Source organism: Archocentrus centrarchus, chromosome 19, assembly GCF_007364275.1.
Source record: "Archocentrus centrarchus isolate MPI-CPG fArcCen1 chromosome 19, fArcCen1, whole genome shotgun sequence".
In the NCBI taxonomy this organism is placed as follows: Eukaryota; Metazoa; Chordata; class Actinopteri; order Cichliformes; family Cichlidae; genus Archocentrus; species Archocentrus centrarchus.
The window spans coordinates 24203139-24228156 of NC_044364.1; the positions used below are offsets into that span (position 1 = coordinate 24203139).

The 25018-nt window shown below is 40.3% G+C and overlaps 1 protein-coding gene across 3 annotated transcripts in view; it reads left to right on the forward strand.

The window, feature by feature from the left end:
- exoc6 (exocyst complex component 6) overlaps positions 1-13595 on the forward strand; it is a 69791-nt gene extending 56196 nt beyond the window's left edge. For 2 of the 3 annotated variants that reach the window (XM_030755134.1, XM_030755135.1), the window contains 4 exons: positions 4330-4471; positions 5323-5396; positions 8738-8850; positions 10434-13595. In XM_030755134.1, the coding sequence (XP_030610994.1) occupies positions 4330-4471; positions 5323-5396; positions 8738-8850; positions 10434-10560 (456 nt within the window). In that variant the 3' untranslated portion in view covers positions 10561-13595. Of the gene's footprint in view, positions 1-4329; positions 4472-5322; positions 5397-8737; positions 8851-9542; positions 9555-10433 lie in introns of all 3 variants that reach the window. The other variant, XM_030755133.1, reaches the window with a different exon arrangement.
- The last annotated feature ends 11423 nt before the right edge of the window (positions 13596-25018 follow it).

Sequence of the window (25018 nt, forward strand, 5' to 3'; positions counted from 1 at the left end):
CTTTTAAATCGTCATCGGCAGCTGACGTGGTTCTTGGGCTCAGACATGCTGGGGCTTGTGTCATTGTTGCAAGCACTAGGGAATGTAAATGCATGCTGATGCTATAACAGTGATGTTGCAATATAATATGTTTATATCATGTAACAATTTATACCAGTATTATTGCAGGTGATATTATATGGTACAGTTCTACACAGCACTCTGTCCAAGTGCAGTTATTAATGATCTTTAGGAAACTGAAGAAAATCTTGTAAAAAGCCTTAGTACTTACATTCGCTCTAGACGCCTGGCATAGAGCAGTACTGATCCCTTTGAATTGTATATTTTTTGACCTGTATGTACATTACTGTGTAAAACTCTTGAGCTACTCCTCATTTCTCTGCTTCCAACTGAGCCAAATTTTTTGAAGTGGTCTTGAGCAATAGTTCTCCAGTCTTTCTGAAGGTCTTTCAAAGTTTATCTTTGAGCACTTTTCACTCATTTTCAGTCCAGTTCTTGTACCTCACAATTTTCACTGACCTATAGATGACCTATAGACGATTCAAGCATAAAAAAGGCACCTGAGTTGAGGAATGAACAGGGTTGTGTCTACACATAACAGACAACTTGGCAAAGAACCAGTTTTTGCAGTGTCTTTAGACACTTTGTTACCAACAGCCTGACTCAAAAAGACAAAAAAAAATCTACAGCAGATGAACAGTATTTAAAAGTCATGTCCTTGAGAAATCAAGAAAAAAATCCAGTGAAGACTTAACACAGAACCTGGAAGATGCATCAGGTCCTTCAAGTTGTTCCACGTATCGTTTGCTGAAGTGAAATTGAGGCTGCCAAGAAGCCCTTCTTAAGGAAGGAAAATGGGTAAAAGGCTGAGGTATGCTAAATGACACAAGAACTGGACTGAAAATTGAAAGCAACAGGTCTCATGAAGTGATGAATCCAAATTAAACATTTTTGGTTTAAATCGTCATCAATGTGTATGAGGAGCTGAGGAGAGAGGAACAACAGTGAGTGTCTGCAGCCATGGTTGAGGGCTGCATTTCAGTCAGTGGTGCTGGGGATCTTGTCAAAATTGATGGAATTATGATTGCAGAAAGATAGTCAGACTTTGGTTCACCATACAGTACCAGCTGGAAAGCTTCTGACTGGCAACAGCTTCATTTTTCAGCGTGATAATGATCCCAAACACGCTGTCAGTGGAGTGAAAGCATACGTCGGTATAAAAACATACACTATCAGTGATGGATTGGATTCCCCAGAGTCTGAACCTCAGCATTATTACAGCAGTGTGGGATCATCATGACAAAAACAAAAATCAGCCAACATCCAAAGTAGAGCTTTGGAATGTCTTTAACGAGGTCTGGAGAACTAATCCTGAAGACTACTTAAAGAAATGACAAGAAAGCTTGCCCAAGAGAGATCAGGTTATGTTGAAGAATAACAGTGGTCATACCAAATATTGACTTTCTTGCTCTTTAGAATTGTACAAAGTCCGTGCTTGCCTTATATACTATATTCCCATGTACAGTGCAGTGAAAAAAGTATTTTGCCTGATTTTATTTATTTATTTTTGCATATTTCTCACCAGTGTTAATTTTGACAGCAAATTTTGATTTAGTTTTAGTCAGTCTTTTGACGAAAATGTAATTTAGTTTTAGTCATAATTTAGTCATCTGAATAGTTTTAATTTTAGTCTAGTTTTAGTCGATGAAATTATAGTAAGAATATAGTCGACTAAATCTACAGTCGACTAAAATATAAAGGGTGTAAAATGTAAATGCTTTTTCTTCAGTTCCCTTGAATTAGTCATTATACACACTTACACAAAATTAAAAATGTATTAAAAGTTATTAATATTATTAATATTAATAACATTAGCGTTTCACCTGCTTCCCACACACCTGATCATTAACACCACCTTACTGAGATAATACGAGCGTTTTACAGCAGGACACGCTCTGAAAGGTACAGGGCAGTGTTCAGGACTAAGATCAGGAAAGGCTAATCCACCGCGGTGTGGAGATTTTCTCTAAACACAAACGCTAAACTGGGAAAAACACTTTACCCTGCATGACATTAAAATGCTTACCTTTGCATGGAGATCTGGGTGACTGGTTTGCAGATGTTGTTTAAGATTTGTCGTGTTTTTACCCAAGATAGTCGCCCCATGTGGTTTACACATCGTTTTGTTTGTCACAACGTCAAAGGAAAAATGTGTCCATACATCGGCTCTTCTCTTTCTCCTTGCTGACATTGTTTACATAACTTAGTTCTATCGGAAGTAAAGACAAATCACAGGCTAGTTTGGTCTTCCCGGGTTTAGAGCATATTTGCGCAACTGTGCGTTTGATTGGATATTTTCCTAACTTGTCCCGCCCTGTCACAAAATTAAATCAGTTCTGATTGGATGTCATCCCTGCCAAGCAATTTCGTCTCGTTTTCGTTTTTATCATTTTAGGTCGTTTTAATTTAGTCATCGTCTCGTTATCGTCATGAAAAAAAAGGGTCGTTGACAAAAACTATGACAAAATATTTCGTCAACAAAATTAACACTATTTCTCACACTTAAATTTGAAATGCCCTATGATTATCCACAGTTTTTGGGAAGCTGAGTTCAATTTCAGTTGTCACACCCAGGCCTGATCACTGCAAGACCCGTTGAATCATGAAATCACTTACATAAAACCTGTCTGACAAAGTGAAGTAGGCTAAAACATCTCAGAAAGCAACACATTATGCCACGATCCAAAGAAACAGCTGAGAAACAAACTTATTGACATCAATTAGTCTGCAAAGGGTTCCAAAGCTATTTCTAAGGCTTTGGGACTCTCCTGAACCATGGTGAGAGCCTTTATCCACAAATGGAGAAAACTTGGAACTTGGTGAATCTTCCCAGGAGTGGCCAGCTTGCCAAAATTACTCCATAAGTGCATTTACAACTCATCCAGGAGGTCGCAGAAGAACCCAGAACAACATCTAAAGAACTGCAGGCCTCACTTGCCTCAGTTAAAGTCAGAGTTTATGATTCAACAATAAGAAAGAGACTGGGCAAAAATGGCATCCATGGGAGAGTTCCAAGGTGAAAAGCACTGCTGGCCAAAAAGAACACAAAAGCTCATCTCGTATTTGTCACAAAACATCCTGATGATCCTAAAGACTTTTAATAAAATATTCTATGGACTGACGAGAAAAAAGTTGAAAGTTGTTTTGGAAGGTTTGAGTCCTGTTACATCTGGTGTAAAACTAACAGCATTTCATAAAAAGAGCAGCATACCACCAGTTAAACATGGTGGTGGTGTGATGGTCTGGGCCTGCTTTGCTGCTTCGGGACCTGGACAACTTGCTATAATTGGAACTGTGAATTCTGCTCTCTATCACAAAATCCTGACGGAGAGTGTCCGGCCATAAGTTCTTACCTTGAAGCAAGTGCACTTGGGTAATGCAGCAGGGCAATGATCCAAAACACAGCAACAAGTCCACTTCTGAATGGCTCAACAAAAACAAAACAAAGTTTTTGGAGCGGCCGAGTCAAAGTCCAGACTCAAATCAGATTTAGATGCTTGGGCATGACCTTAAACAGTAACCATTCTTGCTGCCAGGATCGGCACAATCAGTCATTAGGTTTAGGGCACAAATGCTTTTTCACATAGAGTAAGGTAGATTTGGATAACATTTTACCTCTAATAAATAAAATCATACTTTAAAAACTGCTTTTTTCACTTACTCAGCTTATCTTTGTCTAATATTAAAAGTTGTTTGATCTGAAACATTCAAGTGTGACAAGTATGCAAAAAAATTTTTTTTTAAAAAGAAGGGCGAAATTACTTTTTCATGGCACTGTATGTTTCGGTAAATCACTGCACCTTTTTCCGTTTTCCTAGCAAAATATAGACATTAGTGTGAGTCAAGACTTTTGCAGAGTATTGTATTTATACCTGCTGTTCACCCAGAATTTGATGTAACATTAACATTGAATTATCCCTTGCCCTTCTTGCTCTTTATCCCCATTTCTGTATTGCTCCTCTTTTCACATACACTCCTCCTTCAACTTTTTATCCTCCCGCCAATTGTTTACCTCAATCTGTTTTATACCTTTTTATTCACCTTCTTTTTCTCATCCTGTCCTTCCTAAAAACCAAATCCTTTCTATGCCAAATCCTTACCTCTTTTTAAAAATGTTCACCCCCATCAAATTACCTCATTCTATCACTTTTCCTCTCCTCTCATCCTCATTCTGTATCATCATTGTCCTCATCTTAATCTTTCCATCTGTCAACTCTACTCTTGCTTCCTGTCTATACCTCCCTCCTGCCCCCATCTTTCTCTGTGCAGGGAAAAGTGGCCCAGACAGCTTGTATGTCAGCCTGTAAGCATCTGTCTACATCACTGATGCAGATGCTGCTGGACACAGAACTCAAACAGATCAGTATGGGAGCCATTCAGCAGTTCAACTTAGATGTCATTCAGTGTGAATGTGAGTATAAAGAAATACAATGTTAAAATATTTGTTTTTAAATATTCGTTGATAATCAAAAGTATAAATACTACAATAACATTCTATTGTATCTAAGAAAAACATTGAAAGAGAAAGGCAAGTACATGTCTGATTTCACCTTATCATCACTAAACTCATACTGTCTTATAACACAAGTGTCATCTGCACAAAAATGTACATAACAGCATAAACTTGCAGCAATGACAATATTTTGCTTACATAAATAGTGAATGGAAAGGAGATCCAGTATAGACCCTTGTGGAACCTATACTAACACAATGACCAAACAAATTGGAACCATTTTACATTGATAATGGTAATAGTATACATAAACATTCTTGTGATTCGTTTGTTTAAGCAAAAATATAGTTAGAATATTTTGACCATAAAAATTGTAATACTAAGCTAAAAAATATCCCTGCTGTTTAAGCAATACAATTATAATCCAGGATGTTAACATTGTCTAATTTATTTGTGTGTGTGGCTGCACATTTGTGTGTTTCTGCGCACACATATATTTTGCAGGTGTGTTGCTGGTGTGATTTTCAACAAAAAAGTAGATACTTAATCTGATCAACACAATGCTGCCTCTAGATATCCACTGACTGGTTCTCGACTGTGGTCCTTTAGCATATATGGTTCATGCACAACAAGAAAGATTTATTGTTTCTAACAATACTAAATTCTGTTTTTTGTGGTCAAGCATTTAGCTCAATGACCATTAGACCACCATATGTCCAGTGTATGTATGTATGGTCCCAGCAGTAAGAAGCAGATCTGAAAAAGTTTGTGTTGACTTGTTGTCTGATGATGTTTTGGTATCTTTGCAGTGTTTGCCAGCTCAGAACCAGTCCCTGGGTTCCAAGGAGACACACTTCAGCTGGCCTTTATCGACCTACGACAGGTAAACTTTTATCACTGAACAATACACCAGTAACAGCACATATTTAGACACCTCCATATTCTTTACCAGTGTTTGTACCATGTTTGATTTTTTTTTTTTTTGGCAACGACAAAAATAAAAGACAAAGTGAAGATAAGAGGGGGAAGGTGTGCTAGGAGGCAGCAAGAGAGAAGGAAAGGCAGGAGTGTTGAGGTGAGAGTGGGGACTCTAAATGTAGAGACTTTGACTGGTAAAGGGAGAGAGCTGGCTGATATGATGGAGAGAAGGAGGGTAGATATTGTGTGTGTGTGTGTGTGGAAGGTAGAAGGGAAGCAAGGCCAGGAGCATTGGAGGTAGATTCAAACTGTTCTACCATGGTGCAGATGGGAAGATAAATGGAGTAGGGGTAATCTTGAAAGAAGAGTGTGGGAATAGCGTTGTGGAGGTGTCAGAGTGTCAGACAGGATCCAATGACCAGTGTCAGAGCCGCTGTCCTTAAAGACCTGTCTTTGAACTTTCAAAATATACAGGTAGGTTATGGGATTAAATGGAAAATCCACTGTTAATTAACATTTACACGACCTGCCACTTGCCAGTTTTGGTACTTCTTTGTTTTTGGCCAGATTGTATGTCTGTGAATTATGGGACTGCTTTATGTATTGTCTTTGATAAACAATGATTCAGTCTGCCCTATGATTTAAAAATAAAAGTAATTAAGGAAACACTGAAGCATTTAGAGATTTAAGGCAGCTCTTACGAGGGGTTGTGTGCAGATACTTGCAGGTCCGTTCACTCAGAAACCTTCCTAAGGAAATGTAATTTATTCAACTGCAGCCCAAATTTGGATGACAACATGAACTATTAAGTTACTGCAAGCAAGCAAGCTTGGTTAGTAAGCTGTATTAATAAACATATGGATGCAACACACGGGACACAGATTATCTGCTAATTAGTGCTAATTAACAAACAAATGCAATATCAGATTTGTCAGATAATTCAATTAAAATGCTCTAAAAGGCACTCACAGCACAATCATGATGGAGAGACCCAGGTCAGTGACTGACATCATCTGAAGTAAGCTCCATGGGTTGAACACCTGTTAGTTCAAGCTGTAACCCCATTGATTTCTAAGCCTTACAGTATCCAAATTAAGTTATTTAAAAAACTGTAATGTATTCTTTGTAACCAAAAGCAGTTTTTGTACCAGGGTGCAAACGTGCTTTTTAATATTGTTTAGTTGGGGAGTTTTTAAGCAGGACTCTATGGGGATTATTTGCTTTGGGAGCCAGCTTCATGTGGCCATTGAACTGCCATAATTGCCAAGAACTGCAGTTTTGAGCTCTCCTTATTGAACTGAAGTTGTTGTACTCGGCCCTTCAAATCTTAGAAACATGGTGTCTAACCAGATGCTTATTCTGAATGGCCTTACCTTGGCCTCCAGTAATGCTGTGAGGACTCTTGGAGTCATTTTTGACCAGGATATGTCCTTCAGTTAAACAAATATGTAGGACTGTTTTCTTGCATTTGTGCAATATTTCTAAAATTAGAAACATCTTGACTCAGAGCGATGCTGAAAAACTAGTTCATTTATTTTTTACTTCTAGTTTCAAATACTGTAGTTCATTATTATCAGGTTCTTCTAAAAGCTCCCTGAAAAGCCTTCAGTTGATCCAAAATGCTGCAGCTAGGCAGGGACTAGAAAGAGAGCTTGGCTTCTCTTCATTGGCTTCCTGTTAAACCCAGAATATAATTTAAAATCCTTCTTCTTGCATACAAGGACTTGAATAATCAGCCCCAATCAAATCTTAAGGACTTCATAATACCATATCACCCCAATAGAGCACTCCATTCTCAGACTGCTGGCTGCTTGTGGTTCCTAGGGTTTCTGAAAGCAGAATGGGAGGCAGAGCCTTTAGTTTTCAGGGCCCTCTTCTGTGGAACCAGGTCCCAGTTTGGTTTCGGGAGACAGACACTCTCTCTACATTTTAAGATTAGGCATAAAGTTTTCCTTTTTGATCAAACTTATAGTTGAAGTATGAATGTGTGAGGATGGTAAATAGAAAGCACTTAGGTGTAGAAAAAAGTGCCTGTGTGAATGGGTAAGTGAGGCATGTTGTAAAAAAGCACTTTGAGTGCTCAAGTAGAGTAGAAAAGCACTATATAAGAACCAGTCCATTTACCATTTATTATTTCCATGGTTTCAAAACAATGCTCAAAGTCAGGAAATCGGGATCAGTTCACAACAGACTAGAGTTTGTCTTTAAAAGTATAAAGTTTGGGCTCAGATAGCAACCTGTGTGTGCCTGCTCAGAGCTCATCACTTGGTTCCAGGTGAGAATAATGGTATTGCTGCTAAGCCTCATTCAGCGTGTTGGAGTCTAAGTCAGCTGAATAATGCTATTAGCACTAAGCTGTTCTTTCACTGTTCTTTCCACATGGCCCAAATACCCAGCTGTTTCACCCACATTAGCACATTTCACATTAGCATACACTGTATGTGAGTGGGGTAGGGGTGTCATCTCCATCTGGTTAAACAGAGGTCATGGTGGGGTCATTTTAAATGTTCCTGTTCACACTTAACATCATGAAGAACCTAGTAGACATGAGTCTCAGGCCCAGGCCCTGAACGATCGTGGGTGGAGCTTGATGCTGTTTGGTGAAACTTGAAGAAAAGAACTACAGTGTCATAAAAAAAAGTAGGAGAAGCAGTGTGAAGAACAGCAGAACAAATGGGAAAGAGATCTTTAAAAAAAAATGAAGATTTTTTTTTTTGGCCTTGTTATATTACTGAGTAAGGCTTGTGAAATTTCATACCAGAGAAAGGGATTCAGATTGACAGAACTCAGTTATAGCTGTTTATTTAATGCTTTTCTAGTCTTGTCCTAATCGCAATTAGCCAGTCATGCTCGTTCATACACGCAGTGCTTTTTATCACTGTAACACACACCTTCAGAAGCATCATAGACAACTAGAGTTTTAGTATCTTGGACTTTCACATGCAGACTGGAGAAGTCAGGGAAGGAGCTGGGGATAAAACTGCCAGCATTCCAATTACCAGCCGCCTGCTCTACCTCCTGAGCTCGAGCGTCGTTCACTGTAAATACAAGAAAATGGTACAGTATGCGGCTTCTGGCTAAAGTTTTTGCTCGTATGCAAAAATGTTAGCCATTAGCCAGTTAGAAAACATTAAAGTCTGTTACATGTTATATTTTCTTTCACATAAACGATATCCTTGCAAAAATTAACAAGCCATATCAACGCAGGATAATGTGCAAGACGTGGGTTTTGGTCTGTGTCTGCACTGTGAAATTCCACGAGGTTCTGCTGAATATAAATGGTGTAAGTTTCTGTGTGTTTTGTAGCTACTGGACCTGTTCATGGTGTGGGACTGGTCGACTTACTTGGCGGATTATGGCCAGCCAACATCCAAGTACCTGAGAGTGAACCCAGCCACTGCCCTGGCTCTGCTGGAGAAGTAAGTGCATAGGATGAGTGCACCCTGCCAAATCTTTATGATATTCCACCAAGTAGAACAAGTAACACTTAAAATTCACATTTGAGACCCCCATAATGAGGGGTATTTGGCAGCATATCAGGACTCAGCACTGTGCATCTTTGAGAACAAATGTTATCAGTGAAGGAAGAGGGACACGTTTTACAGTCAGTTTTAACTCAGACCCCTCTCTTGTCTGAACAGCATGATTTGCCATAAGCTGTGGTTACATCTGAGCTCAGGCTTTAGACTCAACACACCTCACTTAAGCCAGTACTGTGTGGTCCTCCCCTCAGAACATTTGTGTATATTAGGATCTTGCAGAGAGGGTGGTTATTGTTGCAGATGCCATTAAACAACATGCTGTGATGGGTTTCAAGAATATAAAAAAATTCTTCGATTTTGTCTCATTTTATGTCCATTATTGTGCTTTGTTCCTCTGTTAATCTTTTATATGGATGCTATACAACTGAGAATGTAAAATGCCTATTCAGGTAATTTATTTTTAATTTAAATTTTTTTTATGGGCAATTACACAAATTTATGGTACTAATGGTTTGTGGAAATTTATGATTTTAATAGCTTTTACAATTCTTGTACATAACCTGTAAAAAGTTTAGATGGTCTGTTTCCTCTGCTCTAAATACTCTCTCATTTTTTCTGCTGCTGCTCAGAGTCTATAGGGGGTAGGTGCAGCATCCTCACCACTTCTTTGTTTTCTACTTTCATGCTTTAGTATGTGTCAAATCATAATGTCCCCTCTGTGCGTGTGTGCATTTGCTTCAGCACTTAATGTATTTGTTCTCTCATCTGTTCACCATTTGTCATTTGACAAAGAAAGCTGTAAATTGTGATTCTTGAACAACACATCTGATCTTCACAAATTCATTGATTATCTGATTTTGGTTATGTTTTGGAAGGATGTCAACAGTATTCCCAGAGACCAATGAGTCATTTGGCAGTTAGAATTACTGTTAGTTATTGTAGTTTTATTATTATACTGTAACTACTCTAACTATAGGGCATATATATACATTATATTGCCAAAAGTATTCGCTTGTCTGCCTTCACACACAAATGAGTGTGAGTAACATTCCTAATCTATAGGGTTTAAAATGCAGCCATAACAGCTTCAACTCTTCTGGGAAGGCTTTCCACAAGGTTTAGGAGTGTGTTTATGGGAATTTTTAGCCATTCTTCCAGAACAGCATTTGTGAGCAACAGACTGGCGATCTGTCCGAGGCGTACCTTTCCTCTCGCACTGTGGCAGCTGGGACAGGCTCCAGCACTCACCACGACCCTGCATTGGATAAGCGAAAGAGGATGGATGGATGGATGGATGGATGGATGGATGGATGGATGGATGGATGGATGGATGGATGGATGGATAGATGGATATCAGTTTCCCACTAATTCAGATAACCTGAAATAAATGGACAAATCTTCCAGTGTTAATTTTAACTTAGCCACACAAAGATGTGAAAGCTCTGTGCTCATAACAACCCTTCTACAGACAAAAAGTCTTCTATCCCCACTAACTGAGAAAGTGTTATTCTTTTCTTTAGGATGAAGGACACCAGTAAGAAGAACAACATCTTCTCCCAGTTCCGGAAGAATGACAGAGACAAACAGAAGCTGATAGAGACTGTGGTCAAACAACTGAGGAGCCTGGTCAATGGCATGTCCTCTTAAATCTGTACACACACACACACACACACACACACACACACACACACACACACACACACACACATGAGATAAAAAGATTTAAACATGAATACAGTCACATGCAGACATTGAACTACCAAGACAAAGGACATTTTAACATGTCAAAACAACACAAAATGGCAATGACATACAACAAAACTACACAGGGAATTCTCTCTTTCACACAGAGGCAAAAGGGATAGACAGACAACTTACATGCACACACAAGTTACACACACTTCACATGAAGGCACAGCAATACACAAACTGTACAAGGCATGCAGGGAGTTGTCTCTGCAAACACGTATGAAGACTTGTCCTCTCCTTAGCTGACTGAATACTCAATGTACAAACACATACAGAAACAGTTTACTGAACTCTTCAGTGGAACAAACAGTAAAATGTTTGTAAAGTATTTTTAATGGCTATGATAATACAAACTATGTTTTGTACATTTGTGAGAATGCGGTGGTTGTTATAGAGGGAGTACGCTACGGCACAGGAAGCGACAGGCGTAACTATTGGGACAATGATGTCAAAGGTCAACACCTCCAGTGAATGGCATGAATCATTTCCTAGTGCCCTGTCAGACACGTGCATTAGTATGATAACCTTTTTGAACCTAAGCCACGTCCAGGAAGTTTATCTGCTGATTAAGTTTTTCATTAATGGCAGATGATTGTGATCTTTAAAGAGCAAATTCCAGGCGATGGGTCCATAATAACCATCTGAGGTCTTCACTTTAACCAGCTGTGCATTGAGCTAAGCCTCATTTTAAAAGCTGAACATGTACAGTACCATTGACTGGTACTGTAGTTCCATACACAAAATCAGTTTTGCGCAAACTCAGTTCCAAAAAATGTAAATAAAAGCAGAATACAGCCATTTGCAAATCCTATAAAGCCATATTTTATTCACAATAGAGCATAGAAAACACATCAAACGCTTAAACAGAAAAATGTGTCATTTTTAAGAAAAAATATTTGCTCATTTTGAATTTGATGGCAGCAATATTTCTCTAAATAGTTGGAGCAGAGCCATGTTTTCCACTGTGAAGCATCTCCTTATCTTAAAAACAGTCCATAAATGTGTGGGAACTGAGGAGACCAGAGGATTCCAGCTGCTCAACAGTCCTGGATCTGGACTAAATGTTTTCAATTGTCCAAAGGTCTGGACTGCAGGGAGGGAAGTTCAGCACCTGGACTGTCCAACTACAGAGCCATGCTGTTGGAATAGTTACAGTATGTGGTTTAGCATTGTCCTGCTGAAATATGCAAGGTCTTCACCTGAAAAAGACATCTGGATGGGAACACATGTTGCACTAAATCCTTTATGTACATACCTTTCTGCACTGTTGGCAAACTGCCAATTCTATAGGCTCTAATGCACCCCCACACCATCAGAGATGCAGGCTTTTGAACTGAGCACTGATAACAAGCCAGATGGTCTCTCTCCTCTTTCAGGAGGATGCAACATCCATGTTTTCCAAAAGGAATTTCAAATTTTGATTTGTCTCACAGTTTTCCCACTTTAAATGAACTTTGGCCCAGAGAAGATGGCAGCGTTTCTGGAACATGCTCACGTATGGCTTCTTCTTTGCATGATGAATTTTATGTTGAGGAACATTAATCTGAGGTTGTTTCACAATTTGTAGATGCAGTTTCTTGCAGATTGGTGAAGCTCTGCCCAGTCATGTTACTGGCCTGCTGCCAGGTAACCTCATTAGTGGTAAAATGTTCCTCCAGCTGCTTCTTTTTAGTACCACTTATTTTTCCAACCTTTTGAGACGTTTTGCTGTCATCAAGTTCAAAATGAGCTAATATTCTTTTCTTGAAATAGTCAAATATCTCAGTTTAAATGCTTGATATGTTTTCTGTGTTCTATTGTGAACAAAATGTGCATTTGAGAGATTTGCAAATCATTGCATTCTGTTTATATATCCATTTTATAAAGTCTCAACTTCTTTGGAATTGGGCTTATACATCATATTGTGTAGACATGAAGCAAATCTGTAATTAGAGTCTTTTCTACCTGGATCCTTGTGTTTCTTCATTGAACTGTGTTGATGAAGATTTTTTTTTTTTCCAAAAAAATCAAAGAAGTCCAGTCACATTTTTTGAGATGATGAAGATGATGGTCATCTTTTTTGTGTGTCTGTTTGTGTTCGGGCATTTGGTTAAATAGTACGAGAACAAAATTGGCTCAGTAGTTAGCACTGTCACTGCACGGCAAGAAAAGCCTCAGCTGCAGTCTGCACAGGACCTCTCTGTGAGGCGTTTGAATGTTCTTCCTGTTTCTCTGCTGTCTGATATTTTTTTTTTTTTTTTTAAAGAATGGAAAAAGAGACATTTGAGGATCCTTTGCGGCAGTTTTCCCAGCTAAGCACCTCTGACTTACAAACCTCTGCGTGGAAAAGTCCCACAGCTGAGCAGATCCTGTCAAGAGGTTTCAGTTGGTTGCTAGTTTACATTCCTCGAAAGTTTTTTACTTGCAGTTTAACTTTAACATGTAGTGGAAAATAACTCTGTATTGACAATGGGGCCAAATTTGGATCGGGATCCAAAGCAAGTTTGCGTTTAGATTTCAAATCCACTTTGAATTTTCAAACTTTGGCATGCAAACGTGCACCAGTCACCAAATGGAAATGGGCCTTACATGACTGGTATGTGAAGGAACACCATCGCTTCTCATTTTATATAACTTATACCAGAATCAGTACTGCTGAGGATATGGGCTATAGTTTAGTCACTAGACATAAGCGGTACTATTAACCCTGTTTCTTTGCTTCAACTGCATCAACTTACATTTTTTATATATTTATAAATTAAAATATTACTGTCCAGCCTTTGTGATGATGAGCCTTGTCGGTCCCTACAGTTTGCAGCTTCCCATTCCACTCCTCTCTGCATAAAACTGCGTCCACGCTGGAAGTCATTTGCAGCGTTCAGAGGCCACAGAAAGTGAATGACATTTACCAATTTCAAGAAACTACGGGCAGAATAACCACTGAGCTCACAAAGTGGGTGGGACCCGAGATAAACTTTTCTGAGCTTTTAGTTATGTAATTCAGGTGACTACCAATGAGAGTGCAGGATATGTTGCTATTACCTGGTAGTAAATACATTAAAGGGTTAAAAATAGAATAAATTATAACAGAACTTATAATTCTGTGTTATAACTATAACAGAATAACAGTTGGTTACTCTGATATGAAAACCTCTCAGTGCTTCTTGTTTATAACCTTTCTGATTATAAATATGTAACCAGCAGCGGCCCTGACAAAGACCAGATGAAATTCATCATCCCAATATTTCACCTGTTGTTACTGTATATCTGTTTCTGTGAAAAGGAGGAGGAGCTGAGGTGATGATGGATGGATGAAAGAATAGATGAGTGGATGATGATGTCTTGAAAGACTGATGTTCATGAAAAAAGTGATGATTTGTTGAACTTCTTGGTGGCTTTGTTTGCTGTTATTCGCTTTTTCTGCCTCACATTGTACATTTAAGACAACCCCCTGAGACACAGTCACTGAACATGGAGTAGCTCAGTGTGTGCTTTCACACAAAACAGAAACATGAGTGGACAGAAAAGGGGCAAGGCTTTGACGCCTAGATTGAAATTGAAATTTTTGCATGTTGCCTGCACAAAAGAAAATGTGGGCAGAAAATTGCAAAGTGTTTTATTTTTAAATACTGTAATTTGACCTGTCTTGTGTGCATACACAAGTTACACAGCATGAGACAATACTGTATACCAAATATTACAATCTGTTACCACAAAGTAAGATTGGTGCAGGTCGGGTCTTTGCAGCCTGTTGCATTGGATTGTATTACATTGTACAGGTGTAAACATCTGGATTATATTTAAGGCCCAAATAAGGGTTGAAAAGGATTTTAGTTTGGAGTGTTGAGTTAACACTGTAAAAAGCAGCCCTAGTAATGAGTATGCATGTGGTGCCACCATATGAGAAATTCACCACAGTCATAGGAACGCTACACCTGGTATTAATATGCGATCTGTGTATGCAGTATGTTTCATGTCAATGCATTTAGAACACACACTAGTCTTATGCTATTGAATCAGCTGGACCACCTCTGAAGGTGTAACAGTGACTAGAATGTGCAGCCTCGAGGTCAGTGTGTTAGCCATTGCTAAACTGGTGTTTTAAAGCTGGACGTGATGAGCGAGGGGAAGATCTAAGAAACAAGGGGCACCGCGTGCTTATTGGCTCATGACTTGTGATTGACAGTTTGTTAGCCAAGGGCATACTCTGGTTGATTCTCTTTTCAGACTATAAAGGACATCATACCTTAAATGGACTAGTTCTTATATAGCGCTTTTCTACTCAAAGCGCTTATACAACACGTTTACATTTACCCCATTCACACCCATTCATCCAAGCACTTCCATCAGTAACTAAGCTAAGTGCTTATTATCTAACATTCACACTCCAACGCTTGTGTCGGAGAAAAACTTGGGGTTCAGTATCTTGCCCAAGGATACTTTGGCATGCAGCCCGGAGCAGCCAGGAATCGAACCGCTGACCTAAATCTAAAATCTAAAACCAAAAACAGATTTTTTTCCAATATGTCTTTTTTTTTTCATAACCGACTTTGCAGAGGATGTATCACCTTTTCAGTAGGAGAACTATGAACTTAAAAAAAAAGACTATTAGAAAATCATTTCAATAGAGATGGAAAGCCAGGTCTGAGATGCCTTTATCCAAATCACATGTTAATACCAGGTGGAGACAGAGGCTACATTTCTCAGCACATTTGAGCATCCATATACACAGACCTGACCTTTACTTTGAAAAGACACGAGTTGGTATGCCCCACTTTGTCACAGCTAAAATCATTTTGAGCCTCAGCATCATTGTGGCTCTCCGTGGTGCTGAGGATGTTCAGGTGGAATGCTCTCTCCCACCTTGGTAAATGCAGAGAGGTGTAGGGAAAATAAATCATTCTTTACATGAATACTTGTCATACAACCCACTTGATTCATGCTTACATGGAAACAAGCCCCACAGGGGGGTAAATCACAATGTAAAATTGATTTTAAATGCACATATTTAAGTACGCTGTACATGCATTCTTTTTTTTTTTTTCTTTTTTCTTTTTTGTTCCTCAGGGTGAAGTTAAGCTTTAGAATCACACAAAGCACAGCAATAATGAATTGGTTTCTTTACAGCATCACAGGCAGGTTGACACTCCTGAAGACATTTTGTAATGACTGTTTCTATTCTGTTTGTGTTTGGGCTCTATTTTCTCCTCTGCAGGTGTGTTTGCACTGAAAATGACTGTTTTCTGTTTGTTTTTTCCTCCTTGATTCATTATTTGCCTTTTTTTAATGGTTTCTTGTAAATGCCACTGTATATATTGCATATTTTGTAAAGAAAATATTACAGCAGGTTGTCTGCTTTGAAGAGAATTGGAGGTCATATGAACCTCCATCAACAGCTAAAGTAAATATGTAATTAATAAGAGTTTGAATTTGCATTTGTTGCTTTCTTGTTGAATGCAGCTGATTGCATTATGAGGACCTCAGTGATTGAAGTTGGTACCTTCTCTTCACACAACTGCATAACTGAAGTGTAAAAAGCTAGCTCCTGCTCCAGCATACACACTCTATCTATGTCATTATAGTATCAACGGTTTCAGTCGGGTCCAAAACATTCTGAAGTCAAAGTTTCTCTACACATACCTCACCTCTGGGTTTCATCTCATGAGTGTACTGCTTCTCCTGGTTAGGATGTATGTACAGGGCCTGTACCACAATATATATTCATGTCCACTTTAATATAAATTCTGAAATAAAACAACATTCATAAAAACATAAAACAGAAGCCGCACCAGTCCTAACAGATTTATTTTTTGGCACTTTTTTTTTTAAACACCTGATGCCCATCCTGAGGACATCCCAAGGGGATTTGTGTCTCCTTCTGGAACTGAATCAGGATCTTTCATTTAGGTAAATGTCTAAATAGCTACACTGTGGAGTCGCTGCTATGTTGACTCTACAATCATGATATTGACAGTTTTTGCAGCATAAATAGTCATGCAATTATCATGACTCAATGATGCTGTTATATTTTCCCTTTTACCAGATATACAATTTACAGGTCTGTTTCCATCCACCTGTTTTAAGTGCATTTTCAGTTGGTGCTTAAAACCTTGTGAGTGGAAGTGCATAACAGTTTGAAAGCATCTGCAGTGTTTTTAAGCTTGGCTGAGGTGGTGTATCAAAGGAACAATGTGAAAAAAGTAATACACAAAGCATGCAGCTTCCACTGGACATAAACATCAACTTTTTGAGGAAGCTGTAACCTTCATTACATTAATACATGAAAGTGACACTTTTTTCAGCTCCATTATCTTGTTACATTCTCTTCATCAGCAGTGCTCTGATAGCTCTAACTGGAGAATTGGCTCCACCATCTGTGGTCTGCCAAACCAAATTAGCATGCATTCACTAGTAGTTGATGGGAAATCATTTTTCTTCTGCTGATTTTCCATCCATCTATTTTTCCCCAGCCATGTCCTCCAGCTTATCTGGGGGGACACTGTGGTGTTCCCAGGCCAGCCAATAGATATAATCTCCCCAGAGTGTCCTGGGTCTGCCCCAGTTGCCTGAACTACCTCCTTGAATAACTGCACTCTTCACCCTATTTCTAAGGGAGAGGTCAGCCACCCTTCAGAGAAAAGGTTCTGCTGCTTGTATCCGCAATCTCACTCTTTTGGTCACTAATGCTTGTGGACATTTCTGATTTTCTTGAAGTGTATTTAAATTTTTTGCCACATTTGGATGAAAATCCTTTTCACTGCTTGTTTCCAGTACATTCTGCATTGTCTTTTTTTGGTTGTTTTCAAGGCAACTCAAGACATCCTGTAGAGGTGCAGAGTCATTACACTCTGTTTCCATCTTGGTTTTGGCATTGGCAAAAATGTTGCTTGGCTTCTGCACCAATCTTTGTTTTTGTTTTTTTAGCAGAAAAACTGTTGTTCCTTGTTATGCCGTGTAAGTCAGCCAACTCAAGGGGGTGGATGGATTCAAAGGTCTGATCCCAGGTCTTTGAAACCTGCCACTTAAGGAGTAAGAGTACAGTATGCCCTTCGATCAGCTGGAAGACTTGTTGTGAAACATGAGATGGTCCTTTTCATTTACAGTCGCTTAATAATAATGTAAAATTATAAACTGGGTTATGAAACTGTCTGAACGACAAGCAGAGCAGCAAAATGAGGAGTATGTCATGAATCTTCAGTTTTATTTATTAGCACTGATCAGTGGTTAGTTATCTTGTGAGAAAAGATTAAGACCTTATGAACGTAGGTGATTACAATTTCCTTTGAAGACGCAGGAGTTTGGTTTTTCTTGTCATTTGCACAAGTGAAGAGAGGGTACATTTTAATATCCAAAGGAATCCTTGCTTTGCCTTTGTTATTGTTCTCAGTAGGAAATGCTGACTGAGAGGTTGTTTCCCCAAATTTGTTGTTTTTATTTTGTGTGCTGTAATAAAAGTTTATCCAACAGCTGCTTGTTGCTGAATATATTATTTGTTCCAGAACTCAGTGGTCAGGTTATGTGTAAGACCGGCGGGTCCAACTGTCCAGCATTTAACTCTACAACAAGATGTGAGCATCTGGCTGGTAAATGTCCACGCTGCCACATTGCCATGACGTTTGGCATGAGTGTTCATCTTAGACTGCATATAAAAGTCAGACATTACCTACTGAATTCCCATTCACTTCTTGAGGTCACGCTGCTGTTTTAAAACTAGAGAAAGGGTGCCTCTGAATGACAAACTAAGGTACACACTCATGGTTGCAACTTCTCAGTTACAAGCTAGCTATGCCCTAAAGCATAGATGTGTAGTGGTGTCTAATCGAACCAGTTTTACAGATTTCAAAAGCCAAAAAAAAAAATCAGGCCTGAAAACATTTTTCCAGTGTAGCAGAAGGTTAAAAAAGCCTTCCCTGGGGTAGGTACTTCTGATAGGTTCTGAAAACATGCTTGTGGGCCTTGATACTGATTGGTCAAACTCAAAAACAAAAATCACCATTTTTGGAAAAAGGTTTGTGAGAGCAGAATTCTGCATTTACAATACCTGCACATATCATGTGCCTTGAGGCACCTGTTTGTTGTGACTTGGCACTATATAATTAAAATTGAATTGAACTCCATATTTACTGCAGTGGAAAGGCTGTCAGTCATAACAGACACAGCGGACAGTAGGATAGACGCAGACTGTGAAAACAGACAAATTATGTTGGTGGCCTGACCCTTTAAAGTCACTGAGTGAAACAAAGATGCAAAGAGATGGTGCTTCATCTTTAAATCCCACCAATCACTGTATTTCTGGCTATAAGCCCCTTCTCTCCCCATCTCTCACACATACTCACACAGACAGGCATCACTTGTTCTAGGAAGGGTTCCTGTCATTTGTATCTCACTCTCAGAGCCTCACTGTGTCCCAGCACACAAACATGCTAAGAAATGTTCAGACTGTTATTTTGCACTGTTATTTTCATACCAAAGCACCTAGACATGCAGACTGCTTCTACAAAGATTTGTGAAAGAATGGGTCACAGGAGCTCAGTGAATTCCAGCATGATACCGTGATAGGACGCCACCTGTGCAACAAGTCCAGTTGTGAAATTTTGTCACCACTAAATATTCCACAGTCAACTGTTAGTGGTATTATAACAAAGTGGAAGTGATTGGGACGGACAGCAACTTGGCCACAAAGTGGTAGGCCATGTAAAATCACAGAGCGGGGTTAGCGGATACTGAGGCACATAGTGTGCAGAGGTCGCCAACTTTCTGCAGAGTCAGTCACTACAGACTTCCAAACTTCATGTGGCCTTCAGATTAGCTCAAGAACAGTGCGTAGAGAGCTTCATGGAATGTGTTTCCATTGCCAAGCAGCATCATCCAAGCCTTACATCACCAAGCACAATGCAAAGTGTCGGATGCAGTGGTGTAAAGCATGCCACCACCGGACTCTAGAGCAGTGGAGATGTGTTCTCTGGGGTGACGTATCACGCTTCTCTGTCTGGCAATCCGATTGATGAGTCTGGGTTTGTCGGTTGCCAGGAGAACGGTACTTTTTGGACAATTTCATGCTTCCAACATTGTGGGAACAGTTTGGGGATGGCTCCTTCCTGTTCCAACATGACTGCACACCAGAGCACAAAGCGAGGTCCATAAAGACATAGATGAGCAAGTTTGGTGTGGAAGAACTTGACTGGCCTGCACAGAGTCCTGACCTCAACCCGACAGAACACTTTGAGGATGAATCAGCATTCTGGAAGAATGTTCAAAAATTCCAACAAACACACTACTAAACCTTTTGGAAAGCCTGGAAACTCTGAGTTCCCCGAACAGATCAGAGTTAGTTCAATGAACTTGGAGCATGAGCATCCTTAGTTATGCAGGTACATGATTATGGAAAGAAAGCCATCATCAATGGAGCTCCGATACCAGGATTTACCATGGCAACAGGTAAATAAAAATCTGAGCCTTGATTTTAATGCAGTGGACCGAGGAATCTGAACATGGGGAAGAGTCATTTTAATCAGTTTGGTCCACTATGTTTTCACAGACAGTATAAAAGTTTGATATAAAATAGATCATTTCTTCTCATCATTTACCCATTTGAATTTTCATTAGATGACGGTGGAATCCTAATTTTACATTAGATTTTTAAAATCTATTTATTCAGCTGTAACTTGACAAGGACAAAATGCCAGAAACCGAAGATAAAAATCTGGAGAAACAGACAGTTTACTGAAACTGTTGTTTTGATGCGTTTCGGCCTCCCATTTACATGAGAACGGAGTGACTTTTTGGAAACGGCCTCCAGAAACACTCCACTTCTGTGTAAACGGACGAAAACGATGCTTTTTGGAAACGGGAGCACTCGCACATGCGCACTATGGTTGCGACAGCCACAGTTTTCTGCACATGCACTAATAGATGAATGACACTGGCGGATTCACGTTTGCTTCTTGTGCTGCTCAGTCTTTTGAACTTAACTTAAACTTCAACTTAAATATCTGCGTACTTCGAGTGGCATTCCCAGCCAATATTTTTCTGTGTTTTTGCAGTTTTCTAATTTGGTGTTGTGTGCAGCAGCAATCCAACCTCGTCAGTCCACATTGACCATTTTGTAAGTAATGACCAGATCTTTGTTGTGCATCCCACCGAGTCCCTCCACGCATGCGCATGTTGCGTAAACAAACTTTGCAAAAAAATTTTAAAAACACAGCCAACTTGTGGCCTGGCAATGGGAACTACATCGTTTTCACTGTTTCTAGTGTTTCCGTGTAAATGGAGATTGTTTCTGAAACGCATCCGTGTAAACGGGAGGCTGAAACGCATCAAAACAACACTGTTTCCACTGGAAATGTCGTCATGTAAACGGGACCTTAGAGGTGCTAATTCTCATACCTGCCACTTCACACTGTTTTGAACCGCTCTGGTGTGAGCTGGAGGCCACCACCTGATGGAGCCAACAAGACAACATCATCTGCAAAAAGCAGAGATGAGATTTTGAAGCCACCAAGGTAAAAGCCTTCTGCCACTTGATGATGTCTAGAAATTATTTCCATAAAAATTATGAACAGAATCTGTCACAAAGGGCAGACCTGGCAGAGTCCAACACCGACCAGTAATGAGTACGACTTATGGCCAACAATGCAGACCAAGCTCTCACTGCAGTTGGACGGGGACTAAATGGCCCATAACAATGGCCCAGACACCTCAGTCTGCCAATCCAGTCGTGCCACCCCATCTCCATCTCCATGCAACTTTGCAGAGGTATGACAACCGAGACAGCCCTCAATAAAACACCATTCACGTTCAGATCGGGAAGGCCGTTCCTCCCAATCATGCCCCTCCAGGTCTCACATTGAGCATTGAAGTCTCCCAGTAGTACGATGGAGTCACTGGATGGAGCACCCTCCAGCCCACCCAGCAACTCCAAGAAGGGTGGGTACCTTGAACTGTCATTCAGCGCATAAGTGCAAACAACAGTCAGGACCCATTCCCCGGCAGGAAGGCACAGGGAAGCAACCCCTTAGTACACTGGTGAAAACTCCAACGTACAGGCCGAGGGGATACAAGAATATCCACCCCAGCTCGCCTCCTCTCACCGAGGGCAACTCCAGACTGGAATAGAGTCCAGCCCCTCTACAGGAGACTGGTTCCAGGGCCCAGGCCATGCATTGAGGTGAGCCCGCCTATATCTAGCTGGTATCTCTCAACCTCATGCACTAGCTCCTGCTCGTTCGGTCTGCCAGGGCCTCCGTCCTTGGCCACCGCCCAACATACATTGCACCCGACCCCTATTACACCTCCTGTGGGTGGTGGGCCTACAGAAGGGCGGTCCCATGTTCTCTCTTTGGGCTACACCCGTTCGGGCACCACGGGCTAATGCCTGGCCACCAGGCACTCTCCCTCGAGCTTCCTTCCCAGACCTTGCTCCAGGGTGGGGCCCTGGTAACCCTATCCCAGGCAGGATAAACAGTTCCCTTGGTGACTCTTCCATAGGGGTCTTCAGAATCGCTCTTTTTCTGGCCCCTCACCCAGGACCAGTTTGCCGTGGGAGACCCTACCAGGGGGACAAGCCCCCAGACAACATAGCTCCAGGGGGGACAACAACCCCTCCACCATGATAAAGTAGCAATTCACGCAGGAGATACTTGTACAGGAAGAGTACAGATACTTGTATATAAAAAAAAATACTCTGGTAGAAGCTGAAGTACTGATTCAAGTTCTTACCCAAGTAAAAGTGAAAAAGTACAGACTCTGAAATGTAGTCCAAGAAAGAAAGTAAAACGTAGTTCTTTGGAGCTCATTCTATCAGCTATTTTTGTGCAAAGCTAACGGAACCTTGTGCTAAATTAACATAAATGATATTATTTGAGAATACTAACTTAATTTCAATCTTAATTCTAATTCTAAATGTACTCACCTTGAACACGGTTATGTAAAACATGAGCAGAGGTTAAAAAAAGAAGAATTAATGAAAAAAAAAATCTATTTGCTGTCGCCTACATTGTAGAGGGTGACTGCCTCAACACAAACAGAAAAATTAGGAATCTTAAGATCGGTTGTAGCGGCTCAGCGTGGGGAAAATGATATTCACAATAGAATAATTTCTATTGTTGGCTCTGGTAGATTTTCTTTGTGTACAAGCTGTGATCAGCTGCTGCTGCTGCTCTGGTTTTACTGCTCTTTGTAGATTTAGACAAATGAATTCAGCAAGCTGTAACCCAGTATTTCACGAGCGATCTTAGCTGATTTCCATCCCCTACAGTGACTGTTTATACTGACAGTATTCAGTTGGTATAAAGGTGGAACTTAGTGAATCTAATCATCAGATGAATTCAAATTCATTTCACTACACTTGACATAACCCATCTGTGGCAACAAATACCCCAGCTGCTCTGCACTGGTGCAACACAGAGCTTTACTGTAAGTTCATCACAGAACGGCAGGCTGACTTGTTTATCCTGCATTAACCTATGCAACCTTTGAATAACACAAAGTTAGTATCCCTCAGTTTGTTTCGTAGAACGTCTCACAAAATGAGAAAAAAACAAAACAAAACATAACTTCACATCATATACAGATCCAAGATCTGATTTATGTCACGTAAGCTCTAAATTTCCAGTGTATCAAATGACACTGATCAGTCCTTACCTTTGAACACAACTCTGAACTCTTCTTCCTCTCCTGTGCTCTTTCTTACATCTTCCTCCATCTCTGAGTGAATTTACCTTTAGCTGTACCGTTTGTGTGTTTACTGATATTTGTTCTGCTGTTAGAAATTCTGCATTTGAAATGCCCTGAAACAACACATTACTCTCTTTATGGTTTTGTGTAGCGCTAGCTAGATGCAGAAGTACCTCAATTACAAATTACAGATATGTGCACCACAAACGCTGGTCTGGATCCACTTTAACCCCTGATAAGCTACAGTGATGGCTAAAAGTAAAAGTAAAGAGTTGTCGGAAAAATATTCAGATACCTGAAAATCGTACTTAAGTACAGTAACAAAGTATTTGTACTTTTACTTCCCACCTCTGTACGGTACAAAAACCAAAGGGCACAGTTTCTCTGAGAGGTCAGCAGTGTTGACAAAATGGCAGTGTGTGACATGATGTAATGAGGATAAGCAGACTGATCAGTAATGAAAGAATGACAAATAGAAAATGTTGTGTTGATTTAATCAAAAAATGGTCAGCTGTGACACAATCTTTAATAAAATAACTGTCTCCAGTGGTGTAGTGGTTAATACATTTGCTTACAGGTGAAAGGTTGCTGGTTCAGTTCCAGCCAGAAACAAATTTGACAACCTTTTGTGGTTGTGTCAGGAAGGGCATCTGGCATAAAACTGCCAAATCAGACATGTGGCGCTACCTGCTGGAGCAACTACTTGTGGCAAAAGAGCAGCCAAAAACGGCTTATTATACAAATTGATGACACATGACAGACAATTAGTAAACATTACTTCACTGTTCACAGTAAAATAAGTTTAGTAAATTAAACTTTGTCAGATTTTAGAATGATTCAGATGTTCACTGTCCTGAAAAGTAGAAAGTCTGATCTGTACATTTGAGGTGACTTTAGCCATGTCAAAACAAGGCTGGCTCAGAGACAGCACCAACCCCAGCCATTTGTTGGGAAAGCCAGTAGATTTTGCCTTCCTGTGTTAATGCAATGTTAGGTATGTTTCTTTCCTGCATGTCAACAGCAGTGACAGGTATTTTAGTGTAGGGACTTAATGCTTTAACAAGGCAGAAAATTCAGAGTCACAGTCCAAGGCCAGGGCCAGGCACAGATGTCAGCAGGTCAGCAACACTCAAGTACATTGACAGCTTCCACAGAGAACAGCGGCTGTCTTCCTAGACCAACCACCCCTGTGCAGAGCAGGCTGCAGTAACCCCAGCCTAAGCAAGCCAGAAATGGGTTGAAATAAAGTCTGGCTGCCGCGGGAGTGACGACCGTGTGAGCAGTTTGCTCCTGGAAGAGGGCGCAGGCAGAGCAAAGGCTGACTCTTGCTTCTTGTGGCGGGCAGCGGTTGGATGGCCGATGAAAAACAGCCAGCCCAGCCTCATCATCAGAGCTTCAGGTGGAGATGGAGCCGCTGTGGACAAGAGCTAGCAAACTGCAGCATCAGTGGTGAGGGTTCAGCAGGATGCACTGAGCCACTCTGTCAACAGTTGTAGGCCCTCCATGATTCTTCACCCACTGTGGTATCGGCGCTCCAAACTGCAGCCTCATCTCAGCAACTCTGCTCCTCTGCCAGCTCCTCATTTCAGAGATCACAACAGGAACAGGATGGACCACAAGCATAACTGGTGAAAAGACAACAGAAAACAAAGACCATGACACAAGAATGAACAGAAGCAGACTGAGGGTTTAAATACACAAG